The 18929-nt window shown below is 36.0% G+C and overlaps 1 protein-coding gene across 8 annotated transcripts in view; it reads left to right on the top strand.

The window, feature by feature from the left end:
• The window catches only part of PTPRK (protein tyrosine phosphatase receptor type K), a 521455-nt gene that overhangs the window by 268206 nt on the left and 234320 nt on the right, over nucleotides 1-18929 (top strand). For all 8 annotated transcript variants that reach the window (XM_040965636.1, XM_040965637.1, XM_040965635.1 and 5 more), the window contains one exon: nucleotides 1742-1857. In XM_040965636.1, coding sequence (XP_040821570.1) covers nucleotides 1742-1857 — 116 coding nt within the window. The remainder of the gene's footprint in view (nucleotides 1-1741; nucleotides 1858-18929) is intronic.

Here is an 18929-nt window from a genome sequence, read left to right as displayed (position 1 = left end):
AAATTAGTTTTAGATTTATACGTAATAATTATACTCTTAAATTATTTAACTCATGTGGACAAAATATGTGTACAAAGGCGATTCCGTAGAGCCTCTGTCATCTTTTTAATATTTGCAGTTCATAGGACTCCTTCCATCTGTCCAGTGTTAAATTATCTAGGAAAGCAAGAAGAAGAACAAAACAGGGCTCAGCTGACAGGGGAGAAAATGTCCCTCAGTGATTTGATCTGTTTAAGTGAAGGGATGAAGAAAATCAAATAATTGCCCATATTCAAAGTTTACGACTGTTTCACATCAATGAATATCTAGCAAATATGTACTAAAATATATAAAGTTAATAAAACAACCTGTTCATCTATCATTTTCATACCATCTCGATTGGCAGCATTTGGGAGGAATGCTGAGTCTAGATGATCCACGTAGTGATCTTGCCAGAAATACTCTTTTCGCATCCTTAGGAGGTGAGCAAGGGCCGTCATGTAAAGGAACTGAGGCCTTTGCTCCTACTGAAGGGTTGTCCAGCCATTCAGATTCCTGAGGGTCGTGCTCACTTACATATTATTGAGCCCCTTTCCTGTCTCTAACCCTGTAAGCCTAGAGTGGGGCCTGAGAATTTGCATTTTAATCAATTCCCAACCATTACTGATGTCACTGGTCATTCTTTGAGAGCCACCCTTGTGGCCCATTCATTTGTTTGCTGCAATTCCTACTGAGTTAAGACAGTAGAAATGTGAGTGGCAAGGATCAAATTGTATATTCTGTGTAACCGAAGGAAAAGGGCATGAAGTTACCTTACTCAAAGTTCAAGTTTGACTTATTCTTTCACTTCATACTATGAAAGAATTGTGCTTCCGTGCACTGTTGCTGTTCACTTGTTGAGTGAAGGTTGGAAAAGAAAAGCTTTTATGAGTAATAAAGACAAAATTATTAATTGGGCACACAGTGGCAGTTTCAGTGCCATGGGTTTGCCCACAAGTGTTTTATTTACTCATTGAGACTTCGCTATTACTGTTTCTGTTTTCTTTCAATGGAAAACATAGACAAAGCTTCAGTTTAAAAGGCAATTGAAGAGAATACTGGTTTGACAGTGATATAACACACTGGTATTTGATTGCAGACATCACATTTTGTTGGTCTTGTATTTCTTTCCTATCGCAGCTTGATGGAATAGTGAATTTCACAGCATTTTACTTGGCATTGTATATGAGAGACAGGCGAAAATAGTCCTTGTTCTTTGAAGTACTGGATGATTGTAACTATATATTTGAAAAAAAAAAAAAAAGGAAAGATTATCTAACAGCCTAATTATTCAATGGCCCCAGCACTGTCATTGTTCTCGAAATCATTACATGCTGTCATTTTATTTTTCTATTATGCTCTGATTCCGGCGTATTTAAATTCTTCTGTTTGTTTTGACTTGTTCCTGTTATTATCCCCCATTTGCAACATTCTGTGACATCCATTCAGCAGTAATTGTTGCCATGCTCCCTTTGTGTGGAACAGTGCTCTAGCAATTATGGGGCAATAGGTAACAGAGCTACCAGGGAAGAGAGCACGGTGAGAATAAGAGAGGAAATGGCATCTTCTAGCACAAAGAGAAAGCAGTTTTCTTCTGAATATTAGACTAGGCCTAAGGTAAAAACGTTGTGAGCAGTATTCTTTTGGGAAAAGGTAACACGGCATAGTTTTTCTTTGTGCAAAAAAAAAAAAAATTATATATTTTTTTCCTCTACCTCCACAGATAAATCTCCTCATTTCCTCCGACTTGGGGATGTAGAGGTCAATGCAGGGCAGAATGCTACATTTCAGTGTATCGCTACAGGGAGAGACGCAGTACATAACAAGTTATGGCTGCAGGTAAGGGCATGCTGGGATTCGGTCAAACAATTCATTGTAAAAGTAATTCACCATTGTACTGATTGTGGTCTCATTCTTTTCTGTGTATGTGCGAAGGTGGGACAGGCTGTCTAGTTGGTTGGTATTTAATTGGTTCCAGGTTCATGTTAGATAATGGCTTGCCTGGAATATGAATGAAAATTTGAGAGTTTACAATTAACAAGTGTTCTATGGATGTCTTGTGAAGCTTAATGATTCACTCATGATTTGTGCAACATGTGAAACCAAATTTCAGATGTACTGAAAATGGAAACAAGAATAGTTATTCTTCCTAATAATATTTTAAATTCCTGGATGTACATGAGTATATATATATATATATATATATATATACACACATGGGGAATTGACATGTGATGATACATTATGAAAAGAATTTTAAAAACCTTTGGGAGTATTTTTTGCAAACATAAGTTGGAAGGGAGCCATTTAAATTTTCTCATTCTTTGTGTATGTGAAAGTTCATCCTAGATGTGTGGACTACATGTTTACCTTTTTCTTACTTAATCCTTAGTAGATTTCTATTTGATTAGTTGCGCATTCATTGTATGTGTTGGAGGCATGTAAATTGTGCATAGAAACAGTTTTTGAAAGCACCCAAGAAAAAACTGTCAACCAAGAAATACTGTTTTGCCTTCTGAGAATTTGCAGCAAGTCTGTCAATCCCAGAGTACCGGGATGTGGAATGAGCAGAGAGCAGCTTTAAACGGGAGCCTCCGCCTCTGACTCTGGGCAGTTCAGCCACATATTCAAAGACAGATGATATTTATACAATATTCTGTGAGCAATTGCATTATTGTTATTATTTTTGGCTGTAACTTCATCACTATAAGGAAAGGGATTTAATTAGTTTAGGACTGTACATTTTAGAGGGTGCCATTAGAGACAAGATATAAAAATCATTGTTTGATTAACTTAGTGTTTTGAGCACATAGGTGAGGAATTATTTTAATATATTTGTTAGAGAAGTGAAATTAGTGTTCAGGATAATCATTAGTTTGCAGGTGCTTTGGGTGCTGGTACTAATAAATGATTACTGAAACTATGCCTATTAAAGTACCTGACATTATTGTTGCAAGTTGTATATGTAATTTTATCGGATTTTCATAAACTATTAATCGTGTTAGAGCAGATGTACTTGATATTAATTTCATTATCACTATTTTTGTAAACTGATTTCCAGTTACCAGAATACCATATTTTATGTCCAAACAGGAGAATGAAAGACTTCCTTTTGTTTTTGTCATTGTCTGATTATCAACTAAATACCAACTCAATTTTCTAATCCTTTTTTTCTGGTCATCTGAATAAACAGAAATAATTTATGCACATTTCAAAATTATTTTACTTAATTTTACATTTAGTTGCAAAAATTCATATTCATTTGGCTGTACTTGTGAAATATGTACTTTTTCTTGGAGACCCTGTGGCTCGGTGGTCTGTTCCTGGTTTTATGCCCCATAATTTAATGTGGCGTTGAATTGGAAAGGTTTTTGTACACTCACTTTACAGCTGCTTTTAGCAACAAAGACATTCTGTTCTGGGTCCCTCCGAGTGTGTTGTAGTCAAAATACTATTCATTCTGTTTCTTTATATGCCTGTTAATCACCTCATCTTTTTGTGATTCATTAAAATTTCATTTCTTCAAACAATAAATGAAAGCCAAAATAGTCAGTGGAATGTCTTCTTGTTTATTCTTCTTGGTATTTCCCCCTTCTCTTGGTATTTGCCACAGAAGATGAATTTTTGTGTATTTCATGACTGACATTGAAACTGCCCAGTTCTGCAGCAATGCACGTGTCCTTCTTACGCTTTCCAAAGCATCTCTACTTCTTGCTATAACGCTTCCTAAACTACCTGAGTGTTCTGTAAACACTCCTTTCTCTCCATGCTGAAGCAATTTTGAAATCTATTGTTTGTTTTTGGGATATTTTAAATAATATGAGCATTTTCTTCATGGTGGTACCATGAGAACAGTGAGTTAGATAATACTAATCATGTGTATAGGAATGACTTTATAGTTGGCCAAGTGCTAGAAAGAAAAATGTTTATATTTTGGGGCTAAAAATTGTGTGAAAAATTTGAGAAAAATTATCAGCTAGTCCATATAGATAGATTTCCAGTTATTATCTTTAGGCATAGAATCACAATTGAGTTCAAGAAACCCAGTTTTAATTCTTAATTAAATTCTAACCCTCCTTTCCCTTCTCACTTAATTTTAGTCACCTTAGAGATTTCATTAAGTTATAACTGATCTCACTAAACTTATATATGAAAGGAGATGTTGGAAAGAGAAGAAAATGCCTTCTAACTCTGTGATGTTAAGCTTGGTCCTTAATATTACTTTTGAGGTTCTCTAATATGTTGAAAACCTTTTTGTTTGATGGGAGATTGTAAAATGGGTATGTTGTTTTTTTATGAAAAATACTTTAAAATTAAATGGCAGTGTGACAAGAACTGCTTAAAATATCTGATTAGGGTTTTTTATTAAGACAACTCTAAGAACATTCTCTGCATAAAATCAACGAAACAATGGAATAGTAAAGTAGCTGTTAGTCTTGCCATGATCAGGTGAAATAATGCATTGTGATGAAATTTTTGTCTTCCAAATATTTTAGATGCTTTTCACTTCAACTGGTAAGACATTTCTAAATATGGGGAAATTTTTCAAAATTAGGAAAGCTACCAATTTTCCTTCTTAAAGGAAACATGATGCTCCACATCTATATGAAAGATATTCACCATAATACCTATGTATATTTGTCATTTAATATATGTGTATGGAAATATACTTAGCAGATAAATTTTCTTTTGTTTTTGATTCATGTTTCAATGATGTTACTGAAGAAGCTGACATAAATTTCTGGCAAGTTGAAACATGGAGAAAAACCAAGTTGTTAACTCAGGATGTTGTAGAATTTTTATAACATCAAGTGGTTCTAGAGCGAGTGCATATGGAGTATTCTTTCTTGTGTTAGTCAACCTATATAATTTATTGTCTGCATCAATTTTCATGGTCATAATTTTGTAGATCATTAACTATAAAGAAAGTGATAGCAGCGTGTATAGTCCACCTCAACTTGTTTGTAAATGCTGAATGAAGTAATGATATCAGAAACAACAGAACTAATTGTAGCAGTGTCTTGCGTGTCAGGAAACTAGGGACATGACACAGTTTTGAGGCTTTTTGGAACATAGTTTATTAAAGTGTAGTCTGTGATATATTTATGTGGCAAAAAGAGACATAGAATAAAAGCAGTCTTAGAACATCCAAATTGCATTTTTATTCAAGGAACTATGGTAGATCTAAATATATTATTTTTTGTCAAGACATTCCATAATTATTTTTCCACATCAACCTATATTTTTCAACTGTTACAATAAATTTTAGAACTATCTCATTTTAATTCAATTGGAAACGACCCCAGTGCCAGATAATTTGTAGTGAATAGAGCTGACAATATTCAGGTTATAAAAAATAAGATCATAAATGAAATTTTAAGGTATACTTTAAACTGAAATAAAACCACTTGGGCATATTCCTGAGAAGTGTCATGTTTTTACAGGAAAAATAATAATTAAGCTGTGCAGTTTGTGGGTACATAAAATTACTGCAGTTTTATTGCAACTCTTACTGAAAAGAACAGTACTGTCTTTTCAAAAAAATATAGAAAAGAGTGTAACATCAATACAGCAATTAAAAAGATTTTTAAAGTCAAAATAAACTTATTTATAATTTTCCATGAACGTTTTGAAGTACTCATTAAATCCGAGCAGGAAAAAGTAAATATATATGCATATAACTAACATGGTGCAGCACTACTGTTTCTTCACGAGAAAGATTCAAGATATGCCCACAAAAATATCTGTCAGTTTTGTTCATAAATGTCTAGGGATAGGGCAATAATTGAATGATGGGTGGTTCATTGAAGCAATGGAATGTTTTCACCAATGAAAAAGAATGAATGTATGTACCCTTATGGATGAGTCTCAGCAGTGTTGTATTTTTGGAAACATGACAGATACAAAAGAGGGCATACAGTGTAAATCCATTTGTTTTGAATTCCAGAAGAAACAAAAACTAATATGTCACTACATATCAGCAGAGTGCTCGTCTCCGGGGGGAGGGGGTGGAGGGGTAAGGATTGATTGGGAGTCAGCCTATGTGATCTTCCTGGGACTATGTCAGCATCTTGATTATGATGCTGACTGTATGGTTGTGCATAAAGATACAGTTGTAAGATCTGTGCAGAAAAGACAAACTAAAGTGAATATATAACACATGTTATTGAATGCTCAACTCAAAAGCAGTGTTAATGAAGCCATAGGTAGGAATAGCCTTTAAACATTATTCTTATTTCTGTTCATCTTGTCCACTGGAAGAGGTTAGATGTAATTTGTAGATAATTTGTAAACATGAGTTTCAGCTGAGCTAGAAGAATGCCCACACCGAGTATTTCTTGCAGAGGTGGAAGGACTGAAGCAGGGATAATAGAATAACTTAAAAACTAGTATACTATAATGAAGGTCCAGTGTAAGTGGGCATCTACACAACAAATCAAACAGAGTCCATTGGTGGAACATCTGTCAGACCATATGCTTTGGCTTCAGGTTCAGTGTAGAAACTAAAATGCTAATGACTCCATCCATCATTACAGAGCTTGGCGGATATGCATCATTGAATTGGGCAGAGAAATTTGACAGTGGAATTATTGAAAGTACAGAATTGTGTGTGCAGATTACATGGCACCATTTGTTTTGGTGAACTGCAGTGATGCTGTTGAATGTGTGACTAGTAATCCTGTGCAGATTGCCATCAAAGCTGTGGCAATTCAGCCAATCTGTCCGCCTTCGCTGCAGGTGCTGGCAAGGTGCCTCCTCACGGGCCTGCCAAGGGAGAAAGTCGGGCACTGCTTTGCCCTTGATGAGTCTCAGAGCTGCTAATGTAGTGTGATACAGCGAGTTTCTCAGCCAAAGGAAATGTCATTCCTTATGGAGCAACAGATAATATAAGCAATGGCTTGAGAGGAATAACTGCAGAATGGAATTGGTAAAATGAGATGCAAATTGTTCTCAAAAACAACCAGAGTGAGGCTGACCTCTTGTTGTACCAACTGTTGTCAGCTGAGGACTGTTAAAAATAGCTGATGAAAAACTTTGGGCAACATATTAGTTAGTGCTTTACCTGTTTAGGCACATGCCCTGATCATTTCTGTTGTTTATGTTTACAGCGTCAAATTTGAAAAGCACATTTCTTAAAATTTATTTTAGTAAGAATTTTTATCAGTCAACATTTTTCGTATTTATTAACTATTAAAGTATGACTTTTTAAGTATTCAATGTAATTTGAAAATGCAAATGGTGAAACTGGTTAAATGTGTCACATTTCGAATGCCAATTAATGAATACTGAAACTGCATTGTGACGCCCACACCCTGTACTATTTCCTTATAGTATTTTCCCTGATATGAATGGTTCAGAAACTGATTTCATAATTTTCAAGAGAGTTTACTACTCTGGATATTGTTTATTTTAAGAGAAAATTACAGAAAATGTCATAGTTTGATAATGTATGAAAGCTCTCTGACGCCATTGACTTGTGCCTAGATACTACTGTTTAAAGTGATAATTCATGAAAAACTGATTTTAGAGGAATATTGCAAGGGCAATCAAGCTAAATACATGTGTAGTATTTGCTCGACTCACATTAGATATCATTAAAAAAAATAAAAACATGTTCCATAAGAAAAAAAGTATTTTAATGCCTAGAGTTAGAATTTTGACATTTTCTAGGTTATTGGCATTAAAAGTAGTTAACATACTTCTGAAATATTAGATTAAGAAAAAGTAATATATAATTACCTGGACACTGAATGAACTTGAGGAAAAGTAGAAAATTGCTTTAGAGAAATGATATATGGTGAGTTTTCTGAATGACTATCAGATTGTTAAAAACATTAAAATATGGGACAAATACAAGAAGGGTTTAATTCATTCTTTGTAGAACTGGTTCATTCTTTATAGAAATACTTACTGATGATTTTAAAGCTTCATGTTCAGAAATCACAAGAACACTTTATGATCAGCTTTCTTGATGAAAGGTCTACATGAAAGAACTTTATAATTTACACATAGTGAAATCTATAAGAGGTAGTAGAATTGCAGTCAATTGAAGTGCCAAACAGAAGAAGCATCTCCCAAAGATAAAGAGGAACTTGATGCCTGTGAGAGGTTTGGGATAGGACCATTTGTTCTTACAACACATTGATGTCTGGGGAATGAGTCTATAACTGAGTGAGGAGAGTCTTGGTAGAAATGTAAGAACTATACCTCAGAGAAGACAGTAGGTGCTGTGGACCAAATGTTTGGGAAATCATTAGAGAAGACATGATGGAGGCCTTGGGTGTGACTGGAGAATATAACGTGTGCATGATTGTTAATTTTTAAAGACACAAATTGAACTCTGTATTGAAGTGGAATAGAAACATAAGGAGAATGAACTTACTGAAGGGTAAGGTTCATCATGGAAATGGGAAGTTTTTTTTTTTTTTTTATGATTGCTTACATTGTATATGTAGTCAGCTCATAAGGCGTGGGGATTCCCCCTCCCTTCCCACACCCCTCCCCATGGTGGATTCTCCCCTTGGTGCATAACATAGATCAAGGTTCAGTTGAGATTCATTGCTTGCCAAACACTTATGTAGCATAAAGTTCCGTGTCTATTGTTCCAGTAAGTACAGTGGCTTTGGGGAGACTTCTATGGTTGACAGATAGGTCTACCAGTGTAAAAGATCGGGTCAGTTTAAAAGCAAACAAGGCCTCAAGTATCATTATACAAAATATGGAATTAATTGACAGATTGGGTAACATATGTTAAAACTAATGCAGTTCATTCTTCGAAAACTCTGGGTTGAGAAAGTATCAATGACCGTTCAAAAAATACAAAAACAAACAAAAATTACACGTTTAAATCAGGCAAACATGTGGTTCTAATTTTTGGGATTCACTCATTTCTTAGCATTATATTAGTTTCCAGTTGTGCCTTAGCACAAAGAACTGCATTTTGTTTTTTTTATAGCTGAGTAGTATTCATGGAGTAGATGAACAAGCTTTCTTATCAATTTTTGTGATGGGCATTTTGGTTGTTCCATGTTTGGCAATATGATTGTGCTGCAATGAACATAGGGATGCATGTTGTTTGTGTAAAACAGGTGTTTGGAATTTCCTAGGAGTGTATTGTGGGTCCATATGGTATGAGAATTATGAGTTGTTTGAGTGTTCTCCAGGACTGATTTCCATAGAGGCTGTACAATTTGCAGTCCACAGCGTGGAGTAGGGTTCTTTTCAGCATCCTCGCCAGCAGGCGTCGTTGGTGTTTTGTTTATGTGGGCCAATCTTGCTTGGGGTTAGGTAGGTTACTCTCGTGTTTTAATTTGGGATTTCCCTTTTGTAGGTGTGGAACATTTTTCAAATGTTTGTTTGCATTTGGATTAGATCCTTTTGTGATAATGTTTGCCCTTTCGTGCCCCTTTCTGAGTGGCTTGTTTGTTTTGGTTTTTTGGTAGTTTTGAAGTTCTTTGTCTATACTGGAAATTAGCCCTATCGCCTTATCGTGTGTGGCAAGATCGTTCCCACTCTGTGGGTTGCTTTTTTATTTGATTGAATTGTTTAGCCCTTGCTGTACGAAGGCTTTAGTTTGATGAGGTCCCATTTGTTTATTCTGTTTCAACTGCTATAGCTTTTGGTGTCCTTCTTAGAAAGTTGGGACTATCCTAAGGGTCTTGCAGGGTATTTCCAACATTTCTTGCAGAGGTTTGAAGGGTTTGGATGGTAGGGTTTAGGTTTTTATCCATGTAGAATGGATCTTGTGTATGGAGATAGATGTGGGTCTATCTTTTTGTTTCTACGGCTATCAGCCAAGTTGTCAAACAAATCAAAGGCATACTCGTATAGAACACGAAGCAGTCAAGCTTTCACTTTGAGATGAACCTAATCCTAGACATAGAAAAACCAGGAGACTCAATACAGGAAAGTGCAGAAACTTTGACGAGAGTTTGGCAGAGTGGGGGAGGTACAAAATTAACGAACGGAAATCAACAGATAGGTACGCAATAAAACAACCAAGAAGGAAGAAAATCTAACAACAGGATTACCATTCAAAATAGCTGAGAGATGTATGAAGTATTTGGGGAATAAATCTAACCAAAAAGCGTCGGACGACCTATTCGAAGGGAAAAATACAACTATTTAAAAGGACTTGAAACAAACCTCAAAAGTTGGAACAACTTCCGTGCTCCTGGATAGGCAAAATAATATCATTAAAATGTCTCTACTGCCACAAGCAATATACTTTCAATGCAATTCCAAACAAATTGCCCAAAAAACATTCCGAAGGATACAATGATTCAAAAAGTTCATTGGAAAGGAAACACAGCTCAACAAACCACGAAATAGTAGGAACCATCCTGAAAAACTTAAGAAGTTGAGGGGGGGAATCACAATCCCGGACCGTGGACATAGATAGACAGTGGTTATTCAAAACAGCCTGGTATGGCACAAAGACAGAAAGGAAGATCAATGGAATAGAATAGAAGCTCCAAAAGGGAACCCACACAAATACAACCAATTAATCTTTGACAAAAAGACCAATGACAACTCAAGCAAGTGGGAAGGCCTCTTTAGTAAATGTTGTTGGAAATGGGAAGTTAATGTTACAAGACAGAGTAGGGAACCTACCAAGGCTGAGACAGCTGGGGAAGAGACTGTTTACAGACGTCACACAGTAAAATCCTGAGGTTGGATAATGCCAGGAGGATTGGAGAATCAATACTTAGGAGACCTAAGAGACTTTATCAATTATTAAGGCAGAAGTTTGCATCTGGTTGGTAGCAGTTTACAGAATTTGGGAAGATGTAACTGGAGTGTTAAAGGACAGGTTTCTGAAATTCCTCATCTTTAGAATGTCAGTCCAAGATGATTTTTCCTTATTTTATATTTGAAACAAAGCTGTCCCTTAGAAACCATTGTTCATTCCTTCTTGCAGCTTCTTTAATTACATCTAAATGACCCTAAATCAGAGTGAAGTAGGAGTTGGCCTTTCAAATTCTTCCATCTCTTTTTAGCTTGAATGAAAGTCACTAAGATGATTTGAAGCTTGTGCTCCAATTAAACCTCTGTGTGGTGCTGGGATTGAGGGGGCAATTAAACTACAGGAAGATTGTTGTCTTCAGTGTGGACTTTTTCCTAACCTGTGGGTCACTGGAAGTAAGAGGAGTGTAGACTCTGTCGCTTATACAGCGTTCTGGACCTGAACTGACCACGAAATAAGAGCCTTCCATCTAGTTACTTCTAATTTTCCCTGTTCATACTCTGTTGAAGTTATTGTAATGTTTTCTGTGTATACCTTAGTTCACAATTAATTCTGCTCCACTTAAGAAACTGTGATCCATTTGCTGGCTAATAATGAGTCACTCTTGTTAGTTCTGTTTTTGCTTGAACCATTGATTTATTCTAGTTCTTAGCATTATATCATTCCATCAGGACTTTGTTATAAAGAATTCTGCTCATAGTTCTGGAGGTAAAATTGTTGACCTACGGGCCCGGCGCGGTGGCGCAAGTCGTTAAAGGTCCTCGCCTTGCACGCTTGGGATCCCATATGGGCGCCGGTTCTAATCCCGGCAGCCCCGCTTCCCTTCCAGCTCCCTGCTTGTGGCCTGGGAAAGCAGTCGAGGACGGCCCAAAGCTTTGGGACCCTGCACCCGTGTGGGAGACCCGGAAGAGGCTCCTGGCTTCGGATTGGCATAGTATCGGCCCGTTGCGCTCACTTGGGGAGTGAATCATCGGACGGAAGATCTTCCTCTCTGTCTCTCCTCTCTGTATATCTGCCTTTCCAATGAAAATATAATAAAAATAAATCTTTAAAAAAAAAATTTGTTGACCTACGTAATGGGTTAGAAAGTTTAACCTCCAGCTACTGGCATCTTGAAGAGAGCATGTTTATGTAACAGTGAATTTCAGAAAATTGAATCATACTCCATTTTTAGGATTTCTAGGTACTACTGAGGTTATATTGTCTGAATGTATATGGCTTTCTTACATGGATGTTACACATTTTTGCTTTATTAATAATTCATAAACTAGAGTTAATGTCTCCAGGCAATATAATTGATTTAAGTGAATATTATACAGAATGTTCGTTCCCTTCAGTGTCTATCCCTGGAGCAATGGAGTGAAAGCTTGATGGTCATTGAAGCTTAAGGGTTTCTTCTTGTTGACATCTATAAAAAACAACTTGCTGCTCTTTCTGCGTAGGAATGATGTGCTCTCATAGTGTTTGCAGAACTGTCTTTTCAGATATGTCACAGATTGTATGCTGTACAGTCTTCCCATTGAGTTACTATGATTAGCATCAGAACATGAAGCTTTGGCACAAATCCATACATATGTAAAAATTATTATGATTGAAAAAAATGTTCTGAGCCCCCACTTATCATAAAGAAAGCTCTGCCAGCCGTTACAGAGGCTTCTGTTGCTTAGCTTGTACATGTTCCACGGCAGGTAGAAGTGAACTTTCTTCTTCCTCTGAATTTACGCACTGCTATGACATTTAACCCTTGTAAGTTTTCTTCACTCAGAGATGTGTCTCACTGTATGACACTTTAATCTTATCTAGTTGAAACAGTAACTGTAATTTTAATGTGTTTCTGATATTGGTTTTATGCTCTTATTGCATTGTAGTTTGTTGAGAAAACTAGGCTTTGTGAAATTTGGCTTTTTGCTGACTGCATAATAATGCTTTCTTTAGTTCACCAGGTTTGTCTCCTTATATTCCTAAAAATAGGCAGCGAGAACCAATGATATTTGATCTTTCAGCAGTAGTATTGGTAACACTTCATGTCATTATGAGGACCACAGAATGACCTTGCCTTTCTTGTTGTGGTCTTGGCAGCAACAGCTGGTACTTAATACCTGTTTCCTTCTCAGAAAGTTGCATTTTGTGATATCCTATTACTTTTTATTTATCTCTTTTTTATTTGCTTAGGAGATAAGGATAGGGGAGAATAAACGTTCTGATTTGTGCTTTATATGCTGGTTTCCATAGAATGAATTGATTCTCTAAAATCTCACACATAAACTGATTTTTTAAATTGTCATTATGATCTCATCGGCCTAAAAATGTAACCGGCTTCGATCATCGCAGTTGATACTATTGAAAGTATTCAGATTGTCCCATCCTTGACCAGTGGAACACTGCTTGTTGAGTGTGGCTCGTGATTCATTTTGACATAAACTTCATATTCTGGTAGAGCTTTGTTGATGCTAGCTGTTGTGAGATATTTTGTTTTCTCCCCAAGTTCTGAAATCAATCTTTTTCTAATCTTTGCCCTTAATTTGTTTAAGAGATCTTCAGTTACCATATCTTTTTCCCTTACAAATATCTTGGTTGTCGGTGACATAATGTAAAGTTTAGAAAATTTTTATAATTATTCATTTGTTTTATTGAATGAAGTTTTCAGTATCTTTATCTTCACTCTTGTCAGCATGCAGCTTTTGCATATACATATACACATGCTGTCATTATGTCATTACTTTTTTCTTTTATTTCAACATGTTACTTTACAGTTTTGCTTCCATCCCAGGAACTGCAGTCAGAGATGTGGTCATATCGAAGAGGGCTTTGAGCTGAGCTGACAATGACTGCCTCTGCTTTAGTGGATCTGAGATGTCAGATTACAATTTCATCTTTGGAGAGAGCAAGGTGTTCTGATTTTACCTTCATAGACTCTGAAGACCAAACTCTGTTCTTCATTCTGTTTAATTTTAAAAGTCTAAATGGGATTTGATCTTCATTATTCTAATTTAAGCATCTATTTATGTGTTGAAAGTCATAGTTAGAGAAAGAGCTCCTCCATCTGCTAAATCACTTCTCAGTTGTCTACAACTAATCGAACTGGGCCACACCAAAGCTAAGAAATAGGAGCACCATTTGGGTAGAAAGGCCCAAGCACTTCACTGCTTTCCCAGTCACATCAGCAGCGAGCGGCGTTGAAAGTGGAGCAGTTGGGATTTGTGTGGTGCTCACAAGATATGCTAAAGCTGTAGTTTGAGGGCTACACTATAGCACCAGTTGCTGATCTTCATGCTTGTTCATTTATATGTGAAATTAATTTTCTTGCAGTGTAAGCCTGAGTGAAATCAATAGAGTTGGCCTTAAGAATTTTCCCTCTGCTGTTGTTTGGGGTTCTGTTTAAAAGCATGATTTCTTGTTTTCTGGAATTTCTGCACATAGTTCTTAGCCTTGCTGGTTTTTTTGTTTGTTTGTTTGTTTGTTTTGCAAACTTTACCCCCTTATTCTTTCTTGTTCTTCGTATGTTCTAATACAGGAGCTTCAGACATACTGAAAAACTGTCCAAGTGCCACAAATTTCCCCAGAGCCTTCAAATCTAGTAGTTTACTGTCCACCCACATCTCTCTTATTTTACATTAGGGAGCTCAATTTTTTGTCAACTTTCATGACTTACATTCCACATTTTCTCTGTTGCAGTTTGAAACAGTCATTTCATTTCCAAGCATTACTAAAATGTTCTACAGAAGGAAATATATCAGTACCCAAGACTTTGCTGTTTCCATTTGATAAGGAATATGTCTAACAGCACTATATTTTGTATCTTTTAGTACTTGCATGTCATGGATGTGCAGTGTCTTCTTTGTCATGAAATGGAAGTTTTTGCTGCCTTTCTGTCTAATGTGATTACAGGGGAAAAGATTAAGGTTCAGAATATACAGAACTCAACTAGAAAGCTCATCGATAAAGCAGATTTTTTCATGATTGTTCCAAGTCCACTTAACAATTAGGAGCTCTATCTCAGGGTATCCATTTACATGAATGTGGGGCTTACCCAGGTGTATCTGACATCTTTAGGGCATTGCTTAGGAAGATCAGATTGGAGGAGCCAGGATTAGGTTGATGCTGCTATTTCCTTCTTCAAGGAAGCCTCATCTCTGCCCCTGAGGCCTTGCAGCAGACACACTCCAAGTTCAACTACATTGTCTGTGAGAGGTTCATTCACGTTTTACCGGCTACAAGCCTTATCTTCAACATAATTTCACTGGGACACTTGGTTTTGTGTTTGAACAACTATGGAGTGTAATTTAGCTGGACTGAGATATCAGAAGACCATCAGATTTACAACATAGATTTTCTGGTTAGATACTGTTTTTGTCCTTGTTTCAGAATATTACTGTTATCTGGATTGACAGTGAATGCTTTTACACTTACCTAATATTCTCACAGTATTTAAATAACCAGATGCAGGTTGGTTTTTTTTTTTTTCCAATCCCCAGGGAAGAAGATAAAAGCATAGAGATTTGAGAAGTGATGAGACATAAATTTCATAAATGGTCACTTCTGTACTGGAATCCTGAGTGTCATTTCTCTCGGGCTTGGTTTCTGTCCACTATGCCTCTTCCTGGCAGACTTCCGTTACTGCTCACCTTGTCCTTGCTGTATTACACAGATGCCTATGTTTCCTGCAATCAAACTCTTTTCTTATTTGGTAGCTGACTCTGTTTTTGTTGTTGTTGTTACAGTTAATGATCTCATTTCCAGAAATTTGCTATTCACAGCACTATTTTATACTGCTTCTAATGAGAATTGTAGTATTTCATACCTAATTTTCTTAATGTGAGATATCGTTTACCCTGCTTCCATTAACAGATAGTCTATATATTGTCATATTAGTATAATTTTAAATAGAAGAACACTATTTTCTCCTAAGGTGTGTCATTTATACAAATAAATAATTTCTGGTTGACATGAATGAGTATTGTCTCAGAGCCACAGTTTTTCCTTAGTTTTAGAAATTGAACATTTCTAAGACTTTTACATTCCTATGATGCCTCTAATGCTGTTGAGATTCATTAATGTATTGTTCCTATGGTAATATTGGTGATGATGTTGGCAATGATCATTATCTCATAATGCGAATAGAAATTCAAACAAATTTATGATAACAAGCAAATCCTTATAAGCAACCTTAGGTTCTTGGGATTAATTCAGTCGATTGCTATATCATTCATTTGAACTTAGCTGTTTTCATACAGATTCACTTGGGGTTAATTTAAAGAAAGGAAAAAAGATGTGTATTGACCATCCATAGGCAGTCTTCTTGATGTTTACAACAGGGAATTAAATATTAAACATAAGAAAATTGTTTCTTCCCTGGTCTTATAATTGTATGAAGATGATGGAGTTACACGTAACTGTGTGCCCAGAAAAGACAGTGAAAAATAAATTAAACAATAAATATAATTCAATCTTTTCTTTAAGTCAATAGAGTGAAATGATCTCTGCAAGTGTTCTAAGTGCTACATTATTTAATTTGAAACTAAATCGGATTAGTTTTATCCCTCAAGGTTCGAAAGGAGAAGCCGAATAAACTGTGTCATATTTTAACTGTTTCAGTCTTTCGTCTTAGGGATACTTGGAAACCGAATGTAGCAGAAAACAGGAAATATTATTTCACTCAACAGGAGTTGTTCAGAAAAGGGTTTCCGAGAGTCAATGACACAGTCTTAAAGACTTGATCATGAATCTCTTTCTTTCTTCCTGTGTGCTCTCCTTCGTACATCAGCCTTTCCCTTCGATCGTTCCCTAACATGGTGACAAGTAGGCTGTTCCAATTTTAGGCATGACGTGGAGAAAAAGAAAACGAAAGCCACTTTCATGTGTGTCTTTTTAGAAATGATGAAACGTTGCTAGAAATGGCCTATTTCTGTCATCTATCTTTGCCAGAATAAGCACACACACCCATTTCAAAATATGTCACCATTAATGTATTTGATTAATAGAATGCTTGGAACAGACAATGAAAAATCAACCTCATTTACAGCTATCCTGCTTTATGACAGAAATTGAACCGGTCCTGTAAACACTGGATGCATCTTGTGTTATGAAGTTCTTCAAATTTAGTAGAAGAGTAATGACACTCAGGATTTGCGATGCTTTGCTCAGTTTTCTCTTGCTAAGTGACAAATTCAAATTAAAAAGGCATGAGATGTATCTGGAAGGGAAAAGTGAGTAGTAAAAGCCAAATGGCTTAATTTCCATACTTGGATCCTATAATTTTAATATTCAATTTAAAATTTGTGCATATGAACAATCTTCAGATAATTCATGGAAAATATGTATGATATAAAAACTATGCATAGGTTTAAACTTTTTTTTTCAGTAGGATAAACCTGATGTTTTAAGTCTGTGTTCCTGGAACTTTAAAAATTATGTAATTTTATGTAATAACTTTGATAATTTTTATACTGAAATAATTGCATACAAAATTATTTAAGCAGATAATTTATGTATACACTGATACATAAAGAAATGTACCACTATTTCCAATATCCTTGTTTATGGCCTGCCTACTGTGATGAATTGAAAGTACCCAGTAAATACCTAGCTAGTATGTGGGGTTTTGTCTTCTATAATGTCTGTGACGTAGACTCTGTCCTTTAAGTGTAATGTGTAGTCATGCTAGATTATGAGCAAAGACAATTACATTTAGTGCAATAAAATAGATTGCTTCATTGAAACAGTTCTTTGAGGCTCAAAAGCACATACTGAATACACTGATTTAGACGTTTGATAAAAAATATAATAAGGATCTTTGATTTAGTGTGGAGAAAATGCTCCTGGATAATGTGTCATTAAATTCGGTTTCGAGTTTCTGTGTTACTATTGGTAGACTATATACAGCCTATTGGAAAGGTAGAGTCAAAGAAGGGGAAAGGGAGGGAGGGAGGAAGGTGTGTGTGTGTTTGTGAGAAAGAGAGAGAGAGAGAGAGAGAGAGAGAGAGAGAGAGAGAGAGAATGAATAATCTCCCATTTGCTGATTTGCTGTCCTGATGGCTGTAGTGGCTTGGAAGGAGAGAAAAATGGAGAAATGGAAGGAGAATTGGGAATAGCCAGTGTTGGAGCAGACCAAACCTGGGAGCCCAAAACTCAACTCAGGTCTCCCACATGAGTAAATTAAGTGTTTGATCTATAATCTCTTTTCTACCAAACTACATGTCAGCAAGAAGCAAAATTGGAAGTGAAGGAACCGTTTCTCAATTTAGCCTCTCCACCCGAAGATACAGAAATTCCATGGGATATCTTAAACATTAGTCCTTCTGCGCACCCCAATCTCGGCCCTTTATGGTGTTATTTATGGCACATGGAACAATAGTTGAAATTAAATTGTCTGTTTAATTGATGGGATGTGAATGCCAGGCACAAATGATGGAATCATTATGAAAATCATACAGAATATCTCTTTTTGGTTAACATAGATTTTTCATGGCAAATAAATGACTGATTTGAAAAAAGTTAGTAATTTTAAAATTGGTTGAAAGAAATTGGCAATGCAGATATAACAGAAATTTAGGATAATCCAGAATTATATTAGACTGATGAATCTCTGCGAAATAACAGGTTATAAAATAAAGGATCAGAAAGTGGGAACTTACTGACCATGCAGATGATTGAATGCTTTGGGGAAAGAATCATGTGGGCAGCTACAATTCCAGGAGATACTATCACAGCACAGGGATTTGAATTTTTCCATGCAGTAAAAGACACTGTAGTACTTCACTTTTTTTGAGTGTGAACTTGAGGTCTTTGAAGGTGTTAGGACTAGGATATGAGGATAATTTGGTTTACTCATAATCCCAGCAACTTGGAATAATATTTGTACTTGATGGGAATTTCAGAGTGTGAGAGATGATTGGGTAGCAGAATAGGTGTATAGTATGCACCGTAGGAACAGGAATGCTACTAGTAGATCTCCTAGAATGAGCATATGCTATGTTGCAAGAAAACCTGTTCTCCCTTGAATGTGTTGTATTGTGAGAACAGCATAGTGAAGATGAACAAATGCAATCATACGTTCAAATACAAATAATAACAGAATTCATGATCTCTTTATAAGAGAAGGGATTTTTTCTTTTGTTTTTTAAAGATTTGTTTATTTGTTTCTTTATTGGAAAGGCAGATATAC

The sequence above is a fragment of the Ochotona curzoniae genome, unplaced genomic scaffold (genome assembly GCF_017591425.1).
Source record: "Ochotona curzoniae isolate NIBS_2020 unplaced genomic scaffold, NIBS_Ocur_1.0 scaffold_3890, whole genome shotgun sequence".
Classification (NCBI taxonomy): domain Eukaryota; kingdom Metazoa; phylum Chordata; class Mammalia; order Lagomorpha; family Ochotonidae; genus Ochotona; species Ochotona curzoniae.
Note: the sequence above shows the minus strand (reverse complement) of the source record. Positions and strands in the feature narration are given on the sequence as shown.